Source organism: Abrus precatorius, unplaced genomic scaffold (assembly GCF_003935025.1).
Source record: "Abrus precatorius isolate BTA unplaced genomic scaffold, Abrus_2018 Scaffold5, whole genome shotgun sequence".
Classification (NCBI taxonomy): domain Eukaryota; kingdom Viridiplantae; phylum Streptophyta; class Magnoliopsida; order Fabales; family Fabaceae; genus Abrus; species Abrus precatorius.
The window spans coordinates 12,225,356-12,246,916 of record NW_020874395.1 but is presented as its reverse complement, the minus strand read 5'-3'; the positions used below and the strand labels follow the sequence as shown (position 1 = coordinate 12,246,916).

Sequence of the window (21,561 nt, the reverse complement as noted above, 5' to 3'; positions counted from 1 at the left end):
AAAATAGCTTTTACTTAAAAAATTTTAAATTTAAAAATATATTATTTTTTAATTTATAAAAAAATTATTTATTTTCATATTCATGTTCTTATCTTACTTTTATATTTAACCGCAATTTTTTTATTCTGTTTTGAGATTCTTGTGTCGTTTACCGTTCTATGTCCCACAAAAGATGTCGTTTTGAAGAACTGTGTAGTGTATCGCTTCGCTTTGAAGCGCTCCACACGGGCAAACATGGCGACGCAAAGGAACATCATCATCGTCATCGCGATCCATTCGGATCCGATACCGAATGTACATTGAGCCATGTCCACACTTATTCAAATTCGAGACGCCGCCGTCGCCGATGCAGGCGACGGTTTCTATTCTCCGGCGAAGCAGAAAGCAGCCAACCGAAGCGCCTACAATAACCGCTCTCTTCTCTTCCTTCGCCGAGCCAAACAGTTTCTCGGCGCCGCTAAATTCAAGCTCTTCTTAGCGTTCTTCGCCTTATCAGTCATCGTTTTGGTCACTTCCAGACTCAATTCATGGATGGGTTGGAACCCTCACCACTCCTCTTCCGTTTCTTCTATTTCAAGGTAAACAAAAAATAGTAATAATGGATCTGTTTTTTCTCGCAATTTTATCTGTTCTTCTTGTTTTGTGTTATGGATCTGTTTAGTCGATGATTTTGTTTTTTTGTGGATTTGCACAAACGAGGTTTAACATGAATTTTCTCGTTACTTAATTTTGCAATTTTTTAAAATATTTTGTTTTCTTTTTCGATGAAATTCCATTATAAACCTTTTTTTTTTTTTGAAAAGTGATGATGTTTGTTTGAACTAGTTTGAGCATAAACGTTGAAAATTCTGTGCATAATGAAATTGGAAATTTTCTATAATATGGAACTTCCAGAGAGATTTACATGGTTGCACGAGGAAATTTTGATCATGTAGGTGGATCAGGACTCTTCATGGCATCGTTTCGAGAATTTCTCAAAACAAAAGATACATTTTGATGTGTTAGGTTGTTTAACTCAGCATCATATGTGCAATCTCGGGACTTTTGGATTCTTATCTAAGGATATTCAGGATGGTATATTCCTTAATACCTTGTAATTTGTAATTGATTTTGGGGAAGAGTGGTGTTTATTGTTGTGGTTTTTTCTTGCATGTAACGATGTACAATGCGACTTTTGCTCTTCGTAGGATTTTAATTGTAGGATTTTTTTTTTTGTTTTTTCTAGTTTGAGGCTATGAGCTTGATCTGCTGATACAACTGATTTAATCTGTAATTCAGGGGTGGCTATACTGTGCTTATAAATACTTGGAGGCAAAAATCTCTTCTGAAACAAACTGTTGCTCATTACGCATCCTGTCATAGCGCTGATGCAATACATGTGGTGTGGAGTGAAAGTGAACTACCATCTGAAATGCTGAAAAAATATCTGAATAAGATTGTGGTCTCTAAGTCTCAGAAAGCTCACAAACCCAACTTTAGATTTGACATCAGTGCAGATGATACATCAAATAGCAGGTTTAAGCCAGTAAAGGACATCAGAACAGATGCGATATTCTCAGTTGATGATGATGTGATTGTTCCATGCTCTACTCTAGATTTTGCCTTTTCTGTCTGGCAAAGTGCACCATTCACAATGGTGGGATTTGTTCCTCGAATGCACTGGATAGATAAGGAGGTTAGTTATTAGTAATTACTGCCTTTCCTATTCAATTACATAAATTTTCTCATGAACTGCCTGAATCGGAAGCATTTTGTACTTTGTAGGATGAGCTATTTTGTCATACTAGTAGAACCCAACTAATTCAAAGCTTGACTTTCGATTTTGATTGATTACATGATGAAGATGAGCACTTCATTAATTGGTTATTCAAGAATGGTGCAAGTGTAACATCCATTTGGGGGGTAGTTGGGAGCAAAGGGAGGAAAAATGGAATTAATATGGTTAAGACTCTTCTAATGTGATATTATCTCTAAAATGAGCAAGTAGGGTTGCATAAGTCCTCAATTTAATTCAAAGCATTTCGTGATTTTAATCCTCTAAATTTTACCAGTAGATACGCCCATGCTCACTTTAGAGACAAACTCACTTCAAGGAAGCTTTTTTGGAACTAATATACTGTGCAGAATGATGGGAAATGACTTATTGGTAGGAAACACTCATGGCATGTTACTAAATTTTTATTGGAAAAAAAGGAGGAAGAGGGGGAAATAAGATGCGGGTGTCCACTGTATTCATGTCAAGTGGCAACTCTCTTGGTGGTAATCTCTGAAGCCTAGATACTCCAATTTGGCCGAAGTATTAGTATTAGACACATATCCGATACCAATACGTGTTAGATACTTCTGGATATATATCTAAAAAGTATCCAATTTTTTATTTTATTTTGAAAAATACATTCCTGCCCCAATACGGCTTTGATATGGTTGAGATACTGCTCAATATATTTGAGTACAGCTTCTGGCCAGTAGATATGATACACTTAACTTAACTGAAATAGTGAGTTTCAATTCAATGATTGTTCAACACTTGAGACAGTCTTCGACTAGCATCATCACTTGTCTCCTCTAGCTAGGACTTATGGCTGCCGCATGGGTCTCATTTTACACAAATTGGGGTTACAATGCTCAAAACTTTTGTACGCAACATCTTACACAAAATTAAAGACCCCTGTAATAGTACTTAAAGCTTTCGCACGTAGTAGTGGTTTAGGGTCTTGCAAAAGTCACTTGTTACTGGGTCATGGGTTGGTGGTGATGGCTAGCAAGTTGAGTCAGTGATGATGGTTGACAACTCGCAACACGCAGTCCTTGTGGATCTCATCTTCCATACAATTTTAATATACAAATGTAATACGAAGTATTTGGACTTCACAGGAAATAACATAATGGAACTCTGATTTACCCTAATTGCCTATAACTTTACTTACTAGTTTGCATATTATGTCTGACTCATTTGTCTTTGTATACTACAGCAAAATAATGTTCCATATTACAGATATGGAGGATGGTGGTCTGTCTGGTGGATGGGAACTTACAGTATGGTTCTCTCAAAGGCTGCATTCTTTCACAGGAAATACTTGGATTTATATAGTCAAGAGATGCCTCCATCAATTCAGGACTATGTTTCCAGCGAGAGGTAATATTCACAATTAGCTCTCTCAGGAATATTAAATTTATTCCAGTCACTTATTCTTTTCCCATGTCCTTGATATTTTTGAGTTTCAACTTTGTCACCTTCAATAGAGCTTGTGAAGACATTGCAATGTCCCTTCTTGTTGCCAATGCTACAGGTGGTCCTCCAATATGGGTGAAAGGTACTTTTTCCGTTCTTTCTCTTGTAAGACTAGGATTTAGTTTGTTGCGCATGATCTACGGTAATAACTTCAATTTAGAAGAAAAGATTTGTTAAAGTTTCCATGCACGTATTTTCCCAAGTAAATAAACTTTTCATGTACGCTATCTAGTTGAAGATCTTGCTTGTTATTTGAAAATTGTGCAAATATCACTGCTTTGGAGATTACTTCGGGGGTCTCAGAAAAGCTAGATAATGATTGCTTGATTTCTATGACTTGGCTAGTATTTCTATCTGTCACTCAGCTTGCAGATAATGAAATATCAAACCATATACATGAATTTTGCAGGCAAAATCTATGAGATTGGTGCATCAGGGTTTAGCAGTATGAGAGGGCATAGCCACCAGAGAAACAAATGCCTCAATGACTTGATCTCACTTTACGGAACACTTCCACTTGTGTCAACTAATGTCAAAGCAGTTAGTGCTAGAAATGAATGGTTATGGTAGTTTGGATATTTCATTAATCAGCCACCAATCTATTCCACCCACCAAAGGATAAAAAAGGGAACTGAATCATAGATTAGAAGTCATTGGTTGAAGAATTTGCCGGCATTTTATGTGTATATACAAGTCCTACTGAAGTGTCTCACTAGATTTTGATTCATTGATGTCTGATGCAAAACTTGAAGTGATTTGGATCCTAGTTTTTTTGCTTGTACTAATTCTGCAAAATGCATAGTGCAGATGCTCTACTAGCAAGAGAGGGTTGATTTAGTGAATGATCTGTTTTTTATTCTCTCTCTTCAATTGTTTTTCACTATAAGAATGAGTTTACAAATATATTAGCACAAAACCCCTAGATTTGTCCCCAGAAACAAGTGGTCTTGTCCAGTTACCAACATAATATCGCTTTTGTGAGAGTCGTGCCTGTTCTAGGCTTCTAGCTATTCTTCTTGTATTGCAAAATTAAGTACAAATACCGGGCCGTGGTGAGCCAGCTCGTCGGCCCGTTTTAAAAATAAAATAAAATTATTTATTAGTTAAATATTATTTTTTATTAATATAGAAATATTATTAAGTTTTTATTATTTTTTCTATTTTTATATTAATTTTGGTGAGCCTGTCCATTAATCTACTGGTCTGTCAACTTTTGTTTTTGTCGGGTTGGCCTATTAACCCGTCAACTTACTTTTTAACGGTTAAGTTAAAAATTTAGTTAAAATACGGAATAGGATGGACCGACCTACTTTAACATCCATATTTATCAATTCTTATCTAGTTTTTAGAAATTTAGGTTTTGTATGTTATTTGGATTACTTGTTTAGTTTTCCTTGAATCCGTTGGTCTGATTTTTAAACCATGCAAGAAGATGGAAATGATTTTTTTTTTCTCTATGAAGCCTTTTATAGGACATGACAATAGTTTAGGAAGAATGCGACAACACTCTTGTCTGATGGAGTAAGACTTGTTGATTTTCCTGTTATCTTTGCTGGTTAGTGCAAAGCAACAACGACAATGTTTCTTGATTATTTAGCTGAAAATAAACAAAAGGTCAGTAATAAAGCTTAAGTTAATTGAATACCACTGCAAAAAAAGATAATTTAGTTAGAGCTATGCAAAGCACGTGAAATTATTTCTTAATTTGGATTAGTGAATTTTTTAAAGCTCTCGCAGTAAGTTGTAAAAAAATATTTTTGTTGGGTATATATAAAAAATGTATTAAAATAATGAAAAAATATATCTTTTTTACAATTTCCTTTATAATATTTTGAAGATAAAAATAATGTGATATTTGTTTATAGATCATAAACAAAAAACTGTATCAATTTAAAAAAAAAATCAACCTAACTTCATAATCGGTTGTGTGGAAAAGATTTCCAATCACGGTTGTGCAAGAAAGATAATTAATTTGGTGTTTTTCAGATGAGGATAGAGAGAATAGATCAGTGAGATCTAAATAATACTACCGTTGCAAAGCTATACGTAAGGTTGACGATGGTGAGAAGATATTGTAGCTACAAAGGCACTAAAATGCTTGAGTCAGTGTTTGTGTCTATAGCGTAACATCCTAGATATATAGTACTTGACATAGGTGATACATGACTTTAATACAAGAGCAAACTTGCATGCTGCGTGATGAGTGTGTCAACATGGCATAATTATAGCGGATTATGGTATCTTTATGATCATATATAGGTGTAACCCATGACCATGATCTCCCGTGATGAGTGTGTATATAAACATAAATATTGATTGGGCTGTAGAATATGAGTTGTCTTAATATGGAGAAAAGATTTGTGAATAGAGCCTATAAATAAATATACAAGATGTTGGGATAATTTGCTTACAAATAATCACAAATTTAAATTAAAAAATTTGTTAACAATAAGTATTTTGTTAACAAAATGAAATCAAATCAATTGATTGTGGAATACAAATTAAAAATATTTTCAACGAAACAGTCAAATTCGTTGTGCTCCCTGTATTCTTTTTAAATTCTCTTTTATGCTGCCTTCGCTAATCAAAATTCCGTTCACAACATGTAAACACAACTTTGAACAATTATTCTGTTTGACTCCATTGATCAACTATGAATGTCTGATTGTCAATACTTACTACTCTAAGAAGTTGGACTGAAAAAGCCAATTCCCAGACGAGTTTGTTTAAGTAACTATATAGGGTAAATCTTTTGTCTTCGATAGACTAATAAAATTAAGTTATTGTATTATAAATTGTACTAATTTTTTATTTACTTTTTATACATAAAATTATATTAGTTCACCTAGGTTGTATAGTAGTGGGAAAATTTTTATTAAATTTAGTTATGACGTTAGGTCATGTTTATATGAAGCGATAAAATGACCCTAACTTGCAGGGATGTTAATAATAATAATAAAAAAAAAAAATTCATTTCACGTAAATTGTTGAACAAAAAAAAATGATAAATAAATTAATTGAAAATATAAAAAAAATGGCAAAAAAACAAACCAACTAGGACACCCCTGCTTGCTTCAAAAAGCAGTGCTACACGCTTCTAAATTTATACGAATTATCACTATCATTGTGTCTATCAATCAACTATAGTCGTTATCACCACCATACCCATCACAAATTACCACCAACCATGATTCATGTTTATCGAAACACATTCCCATAAGAGTCAATCACTTGCACAAACACAAGTCATCACCACAGCAAGGTCGAGGTTGTGGTGGCTTCAGATGCCATTTGTGATAGTTTGCAACATCGTTGCAATGATTGTGAGAGACGATGATTTGTGGTGAGGGCAATTGATGGTGGGAGAAGGAGGAAGAGGAAGCAAGAATATTAAAAGAGAAGATATGAACAATAAAGAGGAGAAGCAAATAGCATGGGAAAAAGAAGACATGAATAGTAAGTGATCAATATTTAATAACAAAATAATAAAAATAAAAGTTAAGGAATGTAAGCACCCAATTTTGTTTGTTCTAATTTTTTTACTTACTTGATTAAATTTAAATTTAAAATAATTAATCTAAGTAATACAAATACAAACAACTTTTTATACTAAAATAAAATAGACAATAAATTCACAGACCTATCACTATTCCCTCTTTCACCTTCATTACCACTTCACGTACAATCACTATTCTCTCTTTCACATCACCATTTCACGTAAAAGTAGATATAAAAATAGATTGGCTGTCTAACAAAAGCTTAGCCTATTTAAATTCTAGCCTATTTAAATTTTAGCCTAATTTAATCTATTTAATTAATAGACTTAATTTAGGCTTTTTAAAAAGCTTAATTAATTAAGTAAGCTAAGCTTGAATTTAGAAAAAAAAACTATTAGATCTATTAAAATGACATATTTAAAATTTATAAAATTTATAATATAATAATATATTAAACAAATTAAATTTTAAAATTATAAAATTATAAAATAAAAATCTTAATATTTTCGTTAAAATTAAATAATATCTCTACTACATATTCTTTAAGAGAGAGAAAGTTTTAATTATTAGAGTCTTTTACATATTCTATACGCATAATACTTATTTACATTGCGCATTTTCTCAATTACATTTATTACGAGTTTGTCTCATCTCATCCATATCGTTTTACAATCTTATACGCTTGTTTATATTATATTATTTTTTTAATAATTTATTTAGATATAAACTTTATAACTCTTAAAAAATATACCTACTTAGATGATTTATAGTTTATTTATAAAAAAAGTTTAATAGCCTGTTAAATTTCTTAATACGAAATAGGCTATTAAAAAAGCTAATACACCAAATAGACTTTTAAAAAGGCTAAACTAAACTTAATAAAAAATCTATAATAAATAATAAACTACACTTAAATTTCAAAATTATTAGACAGACTCAATTTATTTATACAAAATTTAGACTAGCCTATTTTCATCCTTACATAGAAGCACGTTGACATTGATTTCACTTTTTCCCATCCTTTCATGCACTTCAATTTCCCTCTCTCCCGGCACTCACTTGCACTACTTTAGAGACATCACAATTTTTTTCCCACTAACACACACTTGCACATTTTGGGAGTTTTATGTTTTTTTATGGGTTTCGACAATTAATGGCATGCGAGAGGAAGATAAACCCAAGAAATATCATCAAGTAAAATTTTTGCAACTATTGATTAAATGATTGTTTTTTCTTTAAATAATTCGTTATTGTTTTCTCATCTCCGTCATCTCTTTAGTTACCTAACACGGGTTGCTTGTTATAATTCTTCAATTCATTTGTATACCCATTTCCGTTTCTGTACTTATGATCAATGTCTTGCTTCCAAGAATCGATCACATATTTCTATCGTTTGGCGAAAAAATGATTAGATGCATTACGAAGAAGAGATAACACCCAAGAAAGGAAAGTTAGAGATTAATGAAAGGAACTTATCTTTTCTTAAGTTTGTTTATTGTTTGTAAATGTATTTTCCTTGATTTCTTGGTCATTAACTGATGGTGTATTTTTATTGCTTTGCTTAAATTTTGTTGGGGCTAATTACTTTAGCATGTATATGAGCTATTTGTTTGGTAATAATAACATTGAGAGAGAGGATTACAAATAGTGAGACATGGATAACAATTTATGAAGATAAAATGAATGTAATTGTGAGCTAGTTTAGTTAATATAATCGCTTAGTTAGAATTACACTCTAATACATTTCTAAAGTGATACAGTGTGATAATGAACTTTGAATGGAGGGAATTTGTTTTTTAAAAAAAAAGAAAGAACAAAAAAGAATTTTGCTTCTAGTTGATATTGAACAATTATACTCACACGAAATAATAATAAATTAACGATAGGCAATGAGATAATTTTCCTTCTTCTTGTCTCAAATTTGGGCCAATGATCTAGCAATAATTTCAGCCATTTTATAAATAATGATAACTATATATACTATTAAAACTTTGATAAGGTAAAATAGCAAATTTTCTTAATTTCTATTTTTTAAAATTAGATTGTTAAATAATAATTCTTTTTAAAATATGTCATTTTATCTTTTCTTTTATTAAAAGAAATAAAATTAAAAAAATACACATATAACGATTTATTATATTACTATATGGATTACTTTTTCATTCGCATATTATAAAATTAGATAATGTTAAATTTTTCTATATGATTACAAAAAAATAAAATAAAAAAGTTAATTTTAAACTAAAGTATTAAATAAAAATTTATTTTTTATTTGTACTTAATTAATTAGTTTTAATTTACACAATATTTTATAATAATAATGTGTAAATTACTTTATCATTTACATATTATAAAATAAGACTATAAGAGTATTAGTTTAGCTATTATATCTTATACCTGTTAACGATCTTTTAATTGTTTTTCTCAAGAATTAGATATTTTTTTCGAAATATTCTTATTTTAAAAAAGTAAAATAAATTTTTAAAATCTGTGCAATAAAGACGTGGTGTATAAATTACTTTGTTATTCATAAATTATACTATCCTAAAATTAAATTGTTCATCTTTTATAAAAAAAAATAAAAATAAAAAATATCTTTTTTTGAATTATTTTAAAATCTTTAAATGGTTAATTTTTATTTTTTAAATATCTTTATTTTAAAAAAAATTTATTCAAAGCTACATAACCCTTATTTTCCTATTACACTGAAAAATACATGAGTAAAGATCAAAATTTTTCAAGTTAAATTATTTTAAAATCTATTACCTTATATTTTTTTAAAATATCAAATTTAAGAATAAAATAAAATTTCAATTTTTTTCACAATTTATAGTAATTGTTTTATTAATATCTTTCTCATGCGTAATTAACTTTTAAACTTGTATCTGATTGAATAGATTATTCTTTCTTTTTAAAAAAATCAAAGTTTTTCAAAAATCTTAGTGGTAATTTTTTTAATTTTAATTTTTTTTAATTTTTGATTTTTATTATTATTATTATTATTATTATTATTATTGTCATGACTATAGTTGAGACAATGAAGTTTAACGAGAACTTGTTCAAAGTAAATTTAAAAGTTAGAGAACAAAAATAAAATAAAAAATCTTCAAAAATCAAATAAAAAAAACTAATCTACTAATGTTGTCTTCTTTTAGAGTGTTTATCAGTGTAATTGTTTTAATATATATATATATATATATATATATATATATATATTATGTGTGTATATGTATGTTACTAAAAAAAATAAAAAAGTAATAGTAAAACAACTTTTTTTTGTTTTTTAACTAAATTAAAAAATAATTTAATATAATCCAAATTTTTGAATTGATTAAATAATTGGATATAAATTTGATTTACATCGATCCAAATTAAACTATAGTGTATTTTTATAATTATATCAAATGACTTTTCCAATCTAAAGATGAATTTAATAGGCAAGAAATTCTTTTAGTAATACGATAGAGATGAAAACTTCAAAGCCATTCAACCAGCTAACGAGAGTGTGTTATAACAAAACTTTCAACTTGAAAATAATGAAATATTGAATGCTTTCTATATTTTTAAGATATGAAATGAACTTACCTTTTTAATTAATACTTTGTTGTTATAAAGTAGTAGAAAAATATCATACAAAAATTAGTGTTATACTTAAAAAAAAAAGAAAAAGATGGAGCTGAATAGTAATAAATATAAGTTTGGTGATTTAGGGTTTAGTGGCATGGTCCAACTTCCAAGCTAATATATTAGTGTAACAAATAATTATAAACCCAAATGTAGCCTTAGTGTGTGGGGAAAAAAAGTATTTATTCAGTGAAAAATTACATTTAACTAATATTTACAATTAAAAGATTTTCCGAAAATAACAGAAAAGACAATATTTGAACTTGGAAGATGTAGAGAACTAGAAATGATCAAAGGTAGGCTTTGAAATTTGAATCTTGGAACTTCTTCTTTAATGCTGTCTGCATGTTGCATTGCATAAAAACAATAGCTTTCTTCCAAAAATATAAATAATATAAGAGTTTGACCTAGTTCTCTTGTACCCTCAATCATTTTGTTAATGAGAAAAAAGCTGCTTTTCACTTCTTCTTCTTCTTCTTTTTATTCATTTTCTTAACTTGCTTTGATAAATCAAGCAATTTTTTTCACAGGTCAATAAATCAAGATAAATCATTGTAGTCTAAATTGAGTTAACTTACATAGAAATTCTTATAAAATATAGTATACAGAATAAGAAAATTTATTTTTTAAATTTAAAATAATTTATTTTCTTAAATTTTAGAGAAGTTATATAAAAAAGTTATTAAAAATTTAAAAAATATAAATTATTTTAATTTATGAAAGAAGTTAAAATTTATTTTCTTACACTGATTTTTTTTTTTTCATAAAAACTTCTCTAAAAGTTTATTTAAACTAAAGTTCAGTTTGGATAAACTTTAAAAAAATTCATTATATATAGGTGGAAAAAAATAAGTGTAAAAAATAAATAAAAATTCTTTCAAAAGTTAAAAATAACTTATACTGCTATATTTTTTTAGAAATTTTAAAAACCTCTCTCGTTTAAATTTTCTAAAATTTAAAGAGATAAATTATTTTTAACTTATAAAAAAAAGTTTATTTATTTATTATACTAACTTTATCTTTACAAATATTTTTACAAAAGTATCTAAATTGAGCCTAAACTTGTATGTTTACCTATATCAATTGGCTCTATAAGCAAATATCATTTGAAAAATTCACCATGTCAAAATAAAAAAAGTTTAACAATATGTTTAGGAATGAAGTTTTAATCGTGAATGAAGGGTTGTAAATATTAGGATTTATAAATATTATATAATTTTTTAATTTAAAAATAAAATATTTATCTTCTGATGTATGGACCAAAATTCGAGCAGCTGATGTTGCACATTACTCCCCTTCTTCACAAAACTGAGTTGTTTCAACTTTAATTTTATTATGACTCATAATATTGTTAGATAGATTGACCAAATTTCTAAGTATTGTATGTCACAATTGTGTAATTAAATTCCTTTAAAGTGACCTTTTGTGGTATAAACATCTGACCTTTGTGGGGTATTGTTTTAGCTGGATTTCCTCCTTAACATCACAAGAAAGTAATGTTATTATTTTGACTGGAATTTTTCTTTTCTTCTTCGATGGAGTATATTATAGGACCCGTTTTATTGAAACTTTTAAAAAGTGAAAGTGATTTTGTGATATATTTAATTTCAAAATTTTTTCAGAAATTGATATTTTAACTTATGAGAAACATACTAGAATGCTATATTGAATTTTTTAAAATTATATAATATATAATAATCAGCCTTAATTAAATAAGTCTTAAGACATTAAATAATATTAATCAGCTATAGATTTCAAAATTCCTAGAGGCAAAATTCAGGGTTGAAATTTTGGAAAATTGAATTTGAAAATCTTGACTCTTTGTCGCCATAGATTGCGGGAAATTAAATTGTTACACTCTTTGATAGGTGCATCCAACTCAAAACACACGTAGCCTTTATTTAGGACCAAGCAGGGACCGATTTGTGTTACTGTTTTATGACAAATAATGAAAGATTGAGTCATTCCTTAGTCCCACAAGTTACACACGGTCGTGTCCTTCATGGACAAGGGTACCCTACAAGTACAACTACCATCCTATTCCTATGTCTTCGTGATCAATCGCTTTCTACTCAGATTCTACTTAGTCGTATCTAATAATTTACATAAAATTAATCAAACAAGACTCTGCAAAAATATGCACAAGTTTCTATGGTTTTGAGAATTGAAGGTAAAACAAGTTATTTCAATTCAGAAAGTCAAAATCCGATTTCATATGTTTTGGAGTCTTCAAAAGAATCAAACCATGCGTAAACGACATTTTTTTAAAAATAAAATTTTGGGTCTGTTTGTATTGTGATTGAAACCCTGTTTTGGTACAATTAATATTTTCTTCCTTCTCATAAAATTATCTCATGAGAAATATAAGAAATGTGAATGATTAAAACCCTTTTCTGGTTAATTGAATCCAAATTAATGAATTGGTCTCGTACCTTCATTGTTGGTGCTGTGTCAAAATCAGACTTTTTGTTTTTGTTGTAAAGTGAAAAGGTAAAGGTAAAATTGTATGATAATCAGAAGATCAAATTGCATGTGTTTGAACTTATGTTTGTTCAATCATAAATTTATGTTTATTTTAATCCTATTTCGTTATTTAAAGTATATTGAAACACGGTTTTAAACATGCTATATTTGGTTTGTAATGGAAATATTACAAGAACTCTTTATTCTCTGTTATTATCTCATCATTTATTGTTATATACTCATTAAAAAAAATTAAATTCTTTAAAAAACTTTATCATTATAAAATATTTTTAAAGATATGTGCAACAATTCTTAAATCCAAATTTAGTGTCGCAATAGGATTCATCTCCATGTGTAAGTGGGAATAATTAATTAAGAGCATGAAGAATAAAAAGGGAAGCCCAAAATTCTTGCTACATTTTGACTAAATCGTTGATTCCCATATTTTCTTCCACCCACAGCAAATAAACATTCTTAAATCAAAGTTCATTTAGTTAAACCACAGACAATTATGTGTGTGTGTTTTTTTTCTTCCTATTATATGTGAAAACTCAATTGTTGCAATTATATAAATATTAGAAATCAGTTTAATCTTCTTTTAAAATTTAAAAAAATAAACCTTATAGTATATGTAATTTATTTTTAACAAAATTATTCCCCAAAATTTTTCTGTTATTTTAAAAAACAGCATCAAATCATCAAACTTATCTAAGTCAGATTTAAAAAAGAAAAAAACAACCAATACTCAAAGTGATAAGAATATATGGTCTTCCTTAAATCCTGTCTAAAATTCAAGTTATGTATGTAAAGAAAATAGAAATTTAGAACAATTTACTCACTTAAATGGATTTGCTTGGATTAATATATAAGAATTGAAAATAACTTTTAAATATCAAGAATCTAAAAAGTAAAAATAAAAACCTATCTAAAGAAAACTTTGTTAATAAAAAAATGCTACTATATCTAAATTTCTTTTCAAAGAAAACCTTTAAATAAATTACAAATCATCACTGAAAAAGAATGGGTCATTTTCTTTTACATATACATTGATCAAAATTAAGAAAGGCAGTTAATGCGTATTTGTCACTATCACCATACAAAGTTGGCAATTAGTAGATAACAAAGTCAAAATCTACCAAAAGAAAACAACAAACATGTTTTTGGTGGTCTTCTATTACCACCACCAAGTGTGGGTCATGATCTCATGTGTCACTATGAGTAAAACAAAGCACGAGAGGTTGGTTTGAAGATCACCTACTCCACTTGTCATGCCAATCTCCAAACTCTACTTTTCACATCTTTTCTTTATGTTTATTATTTAATATTTTGTGCAAACCCTTCTTTTCTTTATTGTTGTTGACATGCCATTACAAAAGTAGTAGGTTTCACAATGACCTTACCATAGACAAACATCTTTTTTACTATTACATATTTTTCATAAGCAAAAATAATATTTTAAAAAAAATTTTGTTGCCTTGCAATAAAAGAAAAGAGGCAATGAAACATTGAGCATATAAAAGCAGGTATTATGAAATTTAGGCAATGATTTAATTGTCATAATGTTCACATGGAAAGAATGAATCATAACAACTGGAAAAGAGCTTTTTACAGATATGTGTTGAGACATAGTCAATCGAGTAAACATCAATTTCCAGCCTGTGGTGCCATTGAAGCTGTGCACAAAAGCAAACTATAAAACAAGAAACAGAGTAATAAATAAACAATAAAAGAGTATCCACAAGCCACAAGGATTAGACACGTGTGTAAACCAACTTTTAGGATACGTCACAAGTTTCAGTGTTGAAGACTCGCTCATAGCCTCATAGGAAACGTATAACCGTAAGGTTAGATGTACCAATCAAACTTGTTACAAATAGCATTTATGCTCAAATTTTGCTAAATTATATTAAATACATTTGAAACTTTATTTATTTATTTTTAACAAGAAGACATCAATATTTCTATTCTTCTTAAGAAATTTAATATCAAATACTCATCTTTTCATTTATCTTATTAATTAATATTTTTCTAATAAATGTTTTTAAAATATTAATCGAAAGAAATAAAATCAGGTAAAATTAAATATTAAATTTAAACACTTGTATTTTTTAATAATTTTTTTTACAATACAAGATTGATTAATCTAATTGTTAGTTTAAATATTATTATTAAATATACCAGCTTTATAAATTTTGCTAAAAAAATAAAATAATAAATACTTAATCATGTTACTTTATTTTAGCATATCATATATTTTAAAAATACAAGTAAATATTAAATTTTAAAAATACTTATAAAAGTTATGTAAAATTTAATACTTTATTTAATAATAAAATACTAAATATATTGAAAATACAAATTTTATTAAATATTATCTTCTAAAATAGTTAAAATATTACTTAATAAAGTATCTTAAGTATCAGTTGACCAGAATTAATCTAAGTTTTGTTTGTCATTTTTATTATGATAAATTTTTATCCTATATAATATATATATAAAATAAATAAAAGGTGAAATATCAATATATATATTATATTAAAAAAATTAAAAATAATTTTTTTCTTTTTTTAATATGTAATTAAAATATCACAAAAAGATATTTACTATGCTTTATTCTATGCATAAGAATAAAAAATTATTATTCATACAATAATTTTTATAATATTATTTTTTTTCTCTTTATTCCGTTAACAATCCTACTTTATATATTTTTTTCTTTTTTATTATTTTATATAAAAACTACACGGATTAATTATATACATATAATTTTATATAAGAAAAATACCTTATGAACTTTAGGATGAAAAAAATATATCTTATTTAATATTTCGTATATTTTTAAAATACATGCATTAAAGAATAATTATATACAATAATCTTAGAAAGACATCAGTAAGAAAACTAATAAAAAATTATGTTAAATTTTATTAATAAAAATAAAAATAAATATATCTTATATTTTTAATAAATATCTTAAGATATTTAGTTTTACTTATAATAATTATTCGTAGTCTAGACTATATATATATATATATATATATATATAATAGTTTTTTTTTTCTAAAATAAATAAACTATCACAATAATGCCATAAAAAGTATTGTTGTATTGTGTGTGATGCAAACTCAATGAAGACAAACAACCAAAGTAAAATCCAGCAAGAAACAGTCATTTCACAGTTTCACCCACATCACAGACTTCATTCTTTCAACATCTTCCACTTCTCAAAAATATCCGCAAACACAAAAACATGACTTCGACTTCAACTTCAACACAACACGAACCAATGAAACCATAACCATTTCCCCAACAGACATGCCATCCCGACAACCTCAAACCGCCCCGTCAGCCATACCTCACCATCACCACCACCACCGCCTTCTCACTCCTCTCCTCGCCGCCGCCGCCGCAGCATGCTCCCTCCTGCTCCTCCTCCTAATCGTCCTCCTCCTCTGCCGCCGCAAGCGCCCCATCCTCGACTCCAAACCCCCCCACCGCCTCTCCTTCTCCCTCCTCCGCCGCGCCACCGGCTCTTTCTCCACCCGCCTCGGCCACGGCGGCTTCGGCCCCGTCTTCGCCGGCGCCGTTGCTGGCAACCCTGTCGCCGTGAAGCTCATGGACTCGGCCTCCCAGCAAGGGGAACGCGAGTTCCACAATGAACTCTTCTTCGCCTCGAGGCCCCTCCTCTGCCGCCACGTCATCACTGCCATAGCATTCTCCTCCGACCCCAAACGACGCCGTTTTCTTCTCGTCTACGACCTCATGCACAACGGCAACCTCCAAGACGCCCTCTTGCACCGCAAGTGTCCCCAACTCGCCAATTGGAACACGCGCTTCTCAATTATCTCTCACATAGCTCAGGGGCTTCTTTACCTTCACACTTGTGATCCCCCCATTATCCATGGTGACATCAAACCTAGTAATATTTTGCTTGATCGCGATTTTTTGGCAAAAGTTGGCGATTTTGGACTTGCCCGGTTGAAATCGGAGCCTCCCCGGTTTGAAATTGAGGTCCTTGATGATGGTGGTGGTGGTGGTGATGAGGAGAAGAAAAAAAAGGATGATTTGGAATTTGAGGGTGGTGGGGTTGTGAATGATGATTGTGTGTCTGTGGAGAGTGTGCATAGTGTTTTTCTTGAGGAGGGTAGCTTGGGAGTGGGGCAATCTCCTTCGCCGGAGACAGCGGCGATGGCGATGACTTCACCAGAGACGGGTTTGGCAGTGGCTGCGTCGCCGGGGAGTGAGAAGGATGTTGTTAAGAAGAATGGGAAAGGGTTGAAAAGTAATTCAGTGAAGGATTGGTGGTGGAAGCAGGAGAATGAGGTTGGGGAGAGTAAGAAGGTGAAGGATTATGTGATGGAGTGGATTGGAAGGGATGTGAATAAGGAAAGGGGGAATGAAGAAATTGGGAAGGGAGAGAAGAAGGAGAAGAAAATGAAGAAGAAGAGGAAGCAGGAATTGGAATGGTGGGAATCAATGGATGAGGAAAAGTTTGATGGGGTTTTGAAGAAGGAGAAGAGAAGGCCAGTGAGGGAATGGTGGAAGGAGGAGTGTTGTGAAGATGTTGCAAAGAGGAAGAAGAAGAAGAAAAAGAGAAAAGGAGTGAGTGTTAATGGTGATGATGACAATTGTGATGATTGGTGGGTGAGTGATGATGCAATGTATGGTGATAAGAGGAAGATGAAGAGCAGAAGTAGGAATAATAACCGTGGGAATATGGATTGGTGGTTAGAGGGGTTAAGCGGTGAGTTATGGAGAGCACGTAGGAATAGCTTTGATTCTGCTAGTGGTGAAATTCCAAAGAGTGGTGGTGTGAGTAGTACTCCTAGTATGAGGGGAACTGTCTGTTATGTTGCACCCGAGTATGGTTATGGTGGTGATGTCTCTGAGAAGTGTGATGTGTATAGCTTTGGTGTCCTGTTGCTTGTCATCATTTCTGGGAGGCGCCCACTTCAGGTGAATGGTTCGCCGATGTCTGAGTTTCATCGCGCGAATCTTCTTTCATGGGCACGCCATTGTGCCAGAAATGGGAAGCTCATTGAGCTGGTTGATCAGTCCATTGAGTCATTGGATGAGGAGCAGGCTCTTCTCTGCATCAAGGTGGCTTTGCTTTGTTTGCTTAAGTTGCCTGCTCGTCGTCCTTCGATGAAGGAGGTTGTAGGAATGCTTATTGGGGAGTTGGAGCCCCCCCAATTGCCTGTTGAGTACTCACCTTCAACCCCTTCTCGCTTTCCCTTCAAGTCTAGGAAAAAAGGCAGGTGATTTTCTACAATCAAATAACACAATTTCATTAGTAGTAACAGTAACATACAAATAATTTGTATATGGATTTAGGAGGGAGAAGTTATGTTATCAACATTGGAGTTCACTTTCTCTCCTCTTTCTCTTTTTGGGTTAACCACTTTGCTCTTAGTCCTCTCACTTTTCCTTATTTTGATACCATTGTGGCCTACTGGTTAGAGTTTGATCTATGTACATTACATTCACCTACTTTAGATATTTTTTTTCATGCTGACTTATAGCGTGCCCTGTGTGAGTTCGTGTTTTGGAAATTCTGGCCCATGTTCTAGTGGCGAGGACTGTGGTCATCTTTGTACTTCTCATTCTCTTACTTTTGGAAATGAAATAACAGCATACCTTTTGTTTACTATGGAAACTACTCCCTTGTGGGGTTTCATTACGGTTTTCCGCTTTTGTAAAATGTAGCATTGTAGCTAGACTATACAGTTTTCATCAATCAATTTTCTTCCTAGGTGGATGGGCCATGTTATTCATACCAGTTACAACAGAACATTAGAATTTGAAATGGTTAAATCCTTTGAAGCAGAATCTATCTAGAAGCTTTTCTTTTGTGGTTATGTGTGAAATGGTTGTATCAGTCAAACGAGGCACTTTTCCTTGTACATATGAACTCAAGATGCAATATTATGAAGTACTGAAAAAGGAACTTTTACACAATGTCATTTTTAAAAGCCTCAAATTGCATGTTAAATTATCAACTGTTGCAATGAACCAAAGGAGACAAGAAATTGGCCCCATGACTTCTTGTGTGGAGTAAAATAAGGTCATTTTCACACCTCCCTTTGTGGGTGGGTTCACCTATGCAGAACTTAAACAACTTGTGTAAATACCAGCTTTTATCATATGCTTTAAGCGTTGATTCATTGCTATAGCTCCATCACTATATTTAGGAGCCAATTTTTTTTACAAGCTAAAGATCTAAACATCAGTGTTTGCTCTGAAAATTTATGGTAAGCACATCCCAAGATTATTTACTGAGAGTGGGTATTATTTTGCTTTGCATGCCTCGTCTAGCTCATTCAATAGCAAATAAAAATGGAAGAGTTTCGTGGAAGCAAGACTATATGATGAACCCAACAGGAATGAACATCCTTCATAACTAGTGCTAGTTAAATGTGTGGGAGATATTATCATTAATAGCATGTTTGGATTGTAATTTGCTTCCGATTTTGGAGTGTGCAGAATTACTTTTCATCAATAAAAAAAAGATCATAGTTAGGATGCGTTTGAACATAGTGTGGGTTTCAAATTATAATTTGAGAGGAAATAGAAAAATGTTTGCTTTGCAAACTATAATCTAAACATCCTCCGATAGGATTTTGGAACACCACTGATTCAAAAAGGGGAAAAGCAAAGAAAGGAAAGAAAACTCAAATTCGTAATTGTATCCTGTAACAGTTGAATATGTGGACTAATTTTGTTCGTGACTGAAGGGAAAATGGATATTATTTTGTAGAATTCGTTGTCTGCTAATGTCCATTGTATAAATAAAGTTTAAAGAGGATTTCTTATTTAAAAAACAAACATTAATTAGTTTGAATTGTAGGCTGACATACCATATACTATTAGAGCGACTTTGATTGAGTAACTACATTTATCACAAGAGAAATAGTAGCAACACTCTCTCTAACATATTTTAATTATTGACTAAAATTTATCAAAAACTAAAAATATAAAAAAAAATATTAATTTAAAAGTAAAAAAGAGTGAGATTCAAATAATTTTTACAAATTTTAATAAATAATAAGAGATGTGTTATAAATAGTGCTTCAGAGATTATGTTGCTACCTTTACTCTTTATCACAAAATGAAATTGAAATACCATAAACCTTTTCTTTTTTTTTATTTTTTTGTTTTTGGTCCAAAATTAAATGAAATGGAGATACCATATTTCTCTTTTTGTTCTGACCCAGATACCAATTTGTTTTGGGTCCAGAAAATACAAGATATCTTTAAACTCCAAACTAGGGCCAATTTTGTTATGTCGTTATAGTAAAAAAAGAGTGATGTTTGACAAAAAGCAAAAGTTCAGAAAGATGTCATTGTTGGTGGGTTGTTCCAAACCCATGCCCCCATCACTAGAGTTGTGTATAAAATTTATGCAAATATCATAATATGTTTGTCTTTTATTATTTGACTTTTTCAGATAATATTTTCACTTGATAAGGTAGAACCTAGTCTTCTACAATACAGCCAAATACTAAAGTGAGGACCACCTTCAATATTCTTCTCTCCATATACCTGAATTATGGGATCAAATCACGTGCAAAAAGAATTTAAATCCCTTCCTTTCAAACCAATGGTTGTTAGTAATGACATGTTTGGGGTGATTATTTTCCAAAATTTGCATTCTCCTTTTAAATAATAATTATAAAACATTACATTATTTCTTATTTAACATTACGTTTTTAAACATTTATGTTAAAAATGATTCCAAATATTTTATTATTTTTTAAATAAATATTTTTAAAAAATAAGTGACAATAACAATTAAGTCTTATCCTAATAGGCAGAAGAAATAAAATAACAATAAAGTTAAATTTTATAGCTATTAATAAAATTTGGAACTGAAAAGAAATTTTTTTCTCAGATAAAACAGCCCCATAAAATCATTTATTTCAAGAATACAATTTTTTTGGAATTCAATGGTTGTTTCAGTATGCGCTTGCATAATCCTATTCCTTGTGACAACATAAGATCTTAAAGATGCATATCGTCTGTGACTGTTGGCATGCGGTGTTGCCATATTTTAAAATGTTCTGGTTACGGTACTTTTAAATTTAAAAATATATTGAATATTTTTTTAAAATTATATTAAGATATTAAAAAATATTTATATTTTTTTAAATATATCACTAACTCTATTATTAAAATTAACTATTATAATTGTTTCACTTATACAAAAGTATAGAATACTTCATCATTTTCTAGAGCACCATAGAATTTAACGTTTTAAAAACTAGCATACTAAATGCATTTTATAAGTTCAAACTTATTTCCATTTCTGTTTTCTTATAGATCAAATATATTATCTAACTCATAACTAGAGATTAATTCTTTTGACATGTAATAATTCATTCATTAATTTTTATTAACTATACTTTGTCATTTGTGTTTATGTAAGATGGTGGTTAACGTTTGAAAAATTCTTTTAACTATATATCAAATCTTAAAAATCTGTCATGTTTTGATTTTTTTTAAAACAAATTATTGTGTGCTTCACGACCGTTATATATTCATTATTTTAACTAATTAATATATGACATGTGGTTTAAATTTTCAATTATAAAAAGTTATTAAAAAAAATAGTTATGTATCATGTGATAATTAGTAGAAATTATAATATAATTTTTTCATTTGTTAAACATAAGGTTATTTGATAATTTTTCATTCAAGTTGTCCGACAACTTTTTCTATTGATGCTTTAAATCACTTGGTTAAGTT

General features: G+C 30.0%; 2 protein-coding genes across 2 annotated transcripts; both read left to right on the top strand.

Moving 5' to 3' along the window:
• Nucleotides 1-189: 189 nt before the first annotated feature.
• LOC113867825 (glycosyltransferase family 64 protein C4-like) lies at nucleotides 190-4,099 on the top strand. The gene is made up of 5 exons (XM_027503317.1): nucleotides 190-578; nucleotides 1,279-1,675; nucleotides 2,973-3,136; nucleotides 3,244-3,314; nucleotides 3,642-4,099. Exons 1-5 carry the CDS (start codon nucleotides 307-309, stop codon nucleotides 3,800-3,802), a joined length of 1,065 nt encoding a protein of 354 aa, XP_027359118.1. The 5' UTR covers nucleotides 190-306; the 3' UTR covers nucleotides 3,803-4,099.
• An 11,882-nt stretch (nucleotides 4,100-15,981) lies between these two features.
• Nucleotides 15,982-18,461, top strand: LOC113867404 (receptor-like serine/threonine-protein kinase At4g25390). Its single transcript, XM_027502708.1, has one exon. The coding sequence runs from the start codon at nucleotides 16,132-16,134 to the stop codon at nucleotides 18,076-18,078; it is 1,947 nt and encodes a 648-aa protein (XP_027358509.1). The 5' UTR covers nucleotides 15,982-16,131; the 3' UTR covers nucleotides 18,079-18,461.
• Nucleotides 18,462-21,561: the final 3,100 nt, after the last annotated feature.

What these genes read in the sequence shown, in the direction of transcription:
- LOC113867825 (XM_027503317.1), top strand. Translation starts at nt 307, where the DNA reads ATGTCCACACTTATTCAAATTCGAGACGCCGCCGTCGCCGATGCAGGC. An exon ending in TCCGTTTCTTCTATTTCAAG is followed by an intron (nt 579 to 1,278) that starts GTAAACAAAAAA and finishes TCTGTAATTCAG; the next exon opens with GGGTGGCTATACTGTGCTTA. An exon ending in GACTATGTTTCCAGCGAGAG is followed by an intron (nt 3,137 to 3,243) that starts GTAATATTCACA and finishes CACCTTCAATAG; the next exon opens with AGCTTGTGAAGACATTGCAA.
- LOC113867404 (XM_027502708.1), top strand. Translation starts at nt 16,132, where the DNA reads ATGCCATCCCGACAACCTCAAACCGCCCCGTCAGCCATACCTCACCAT.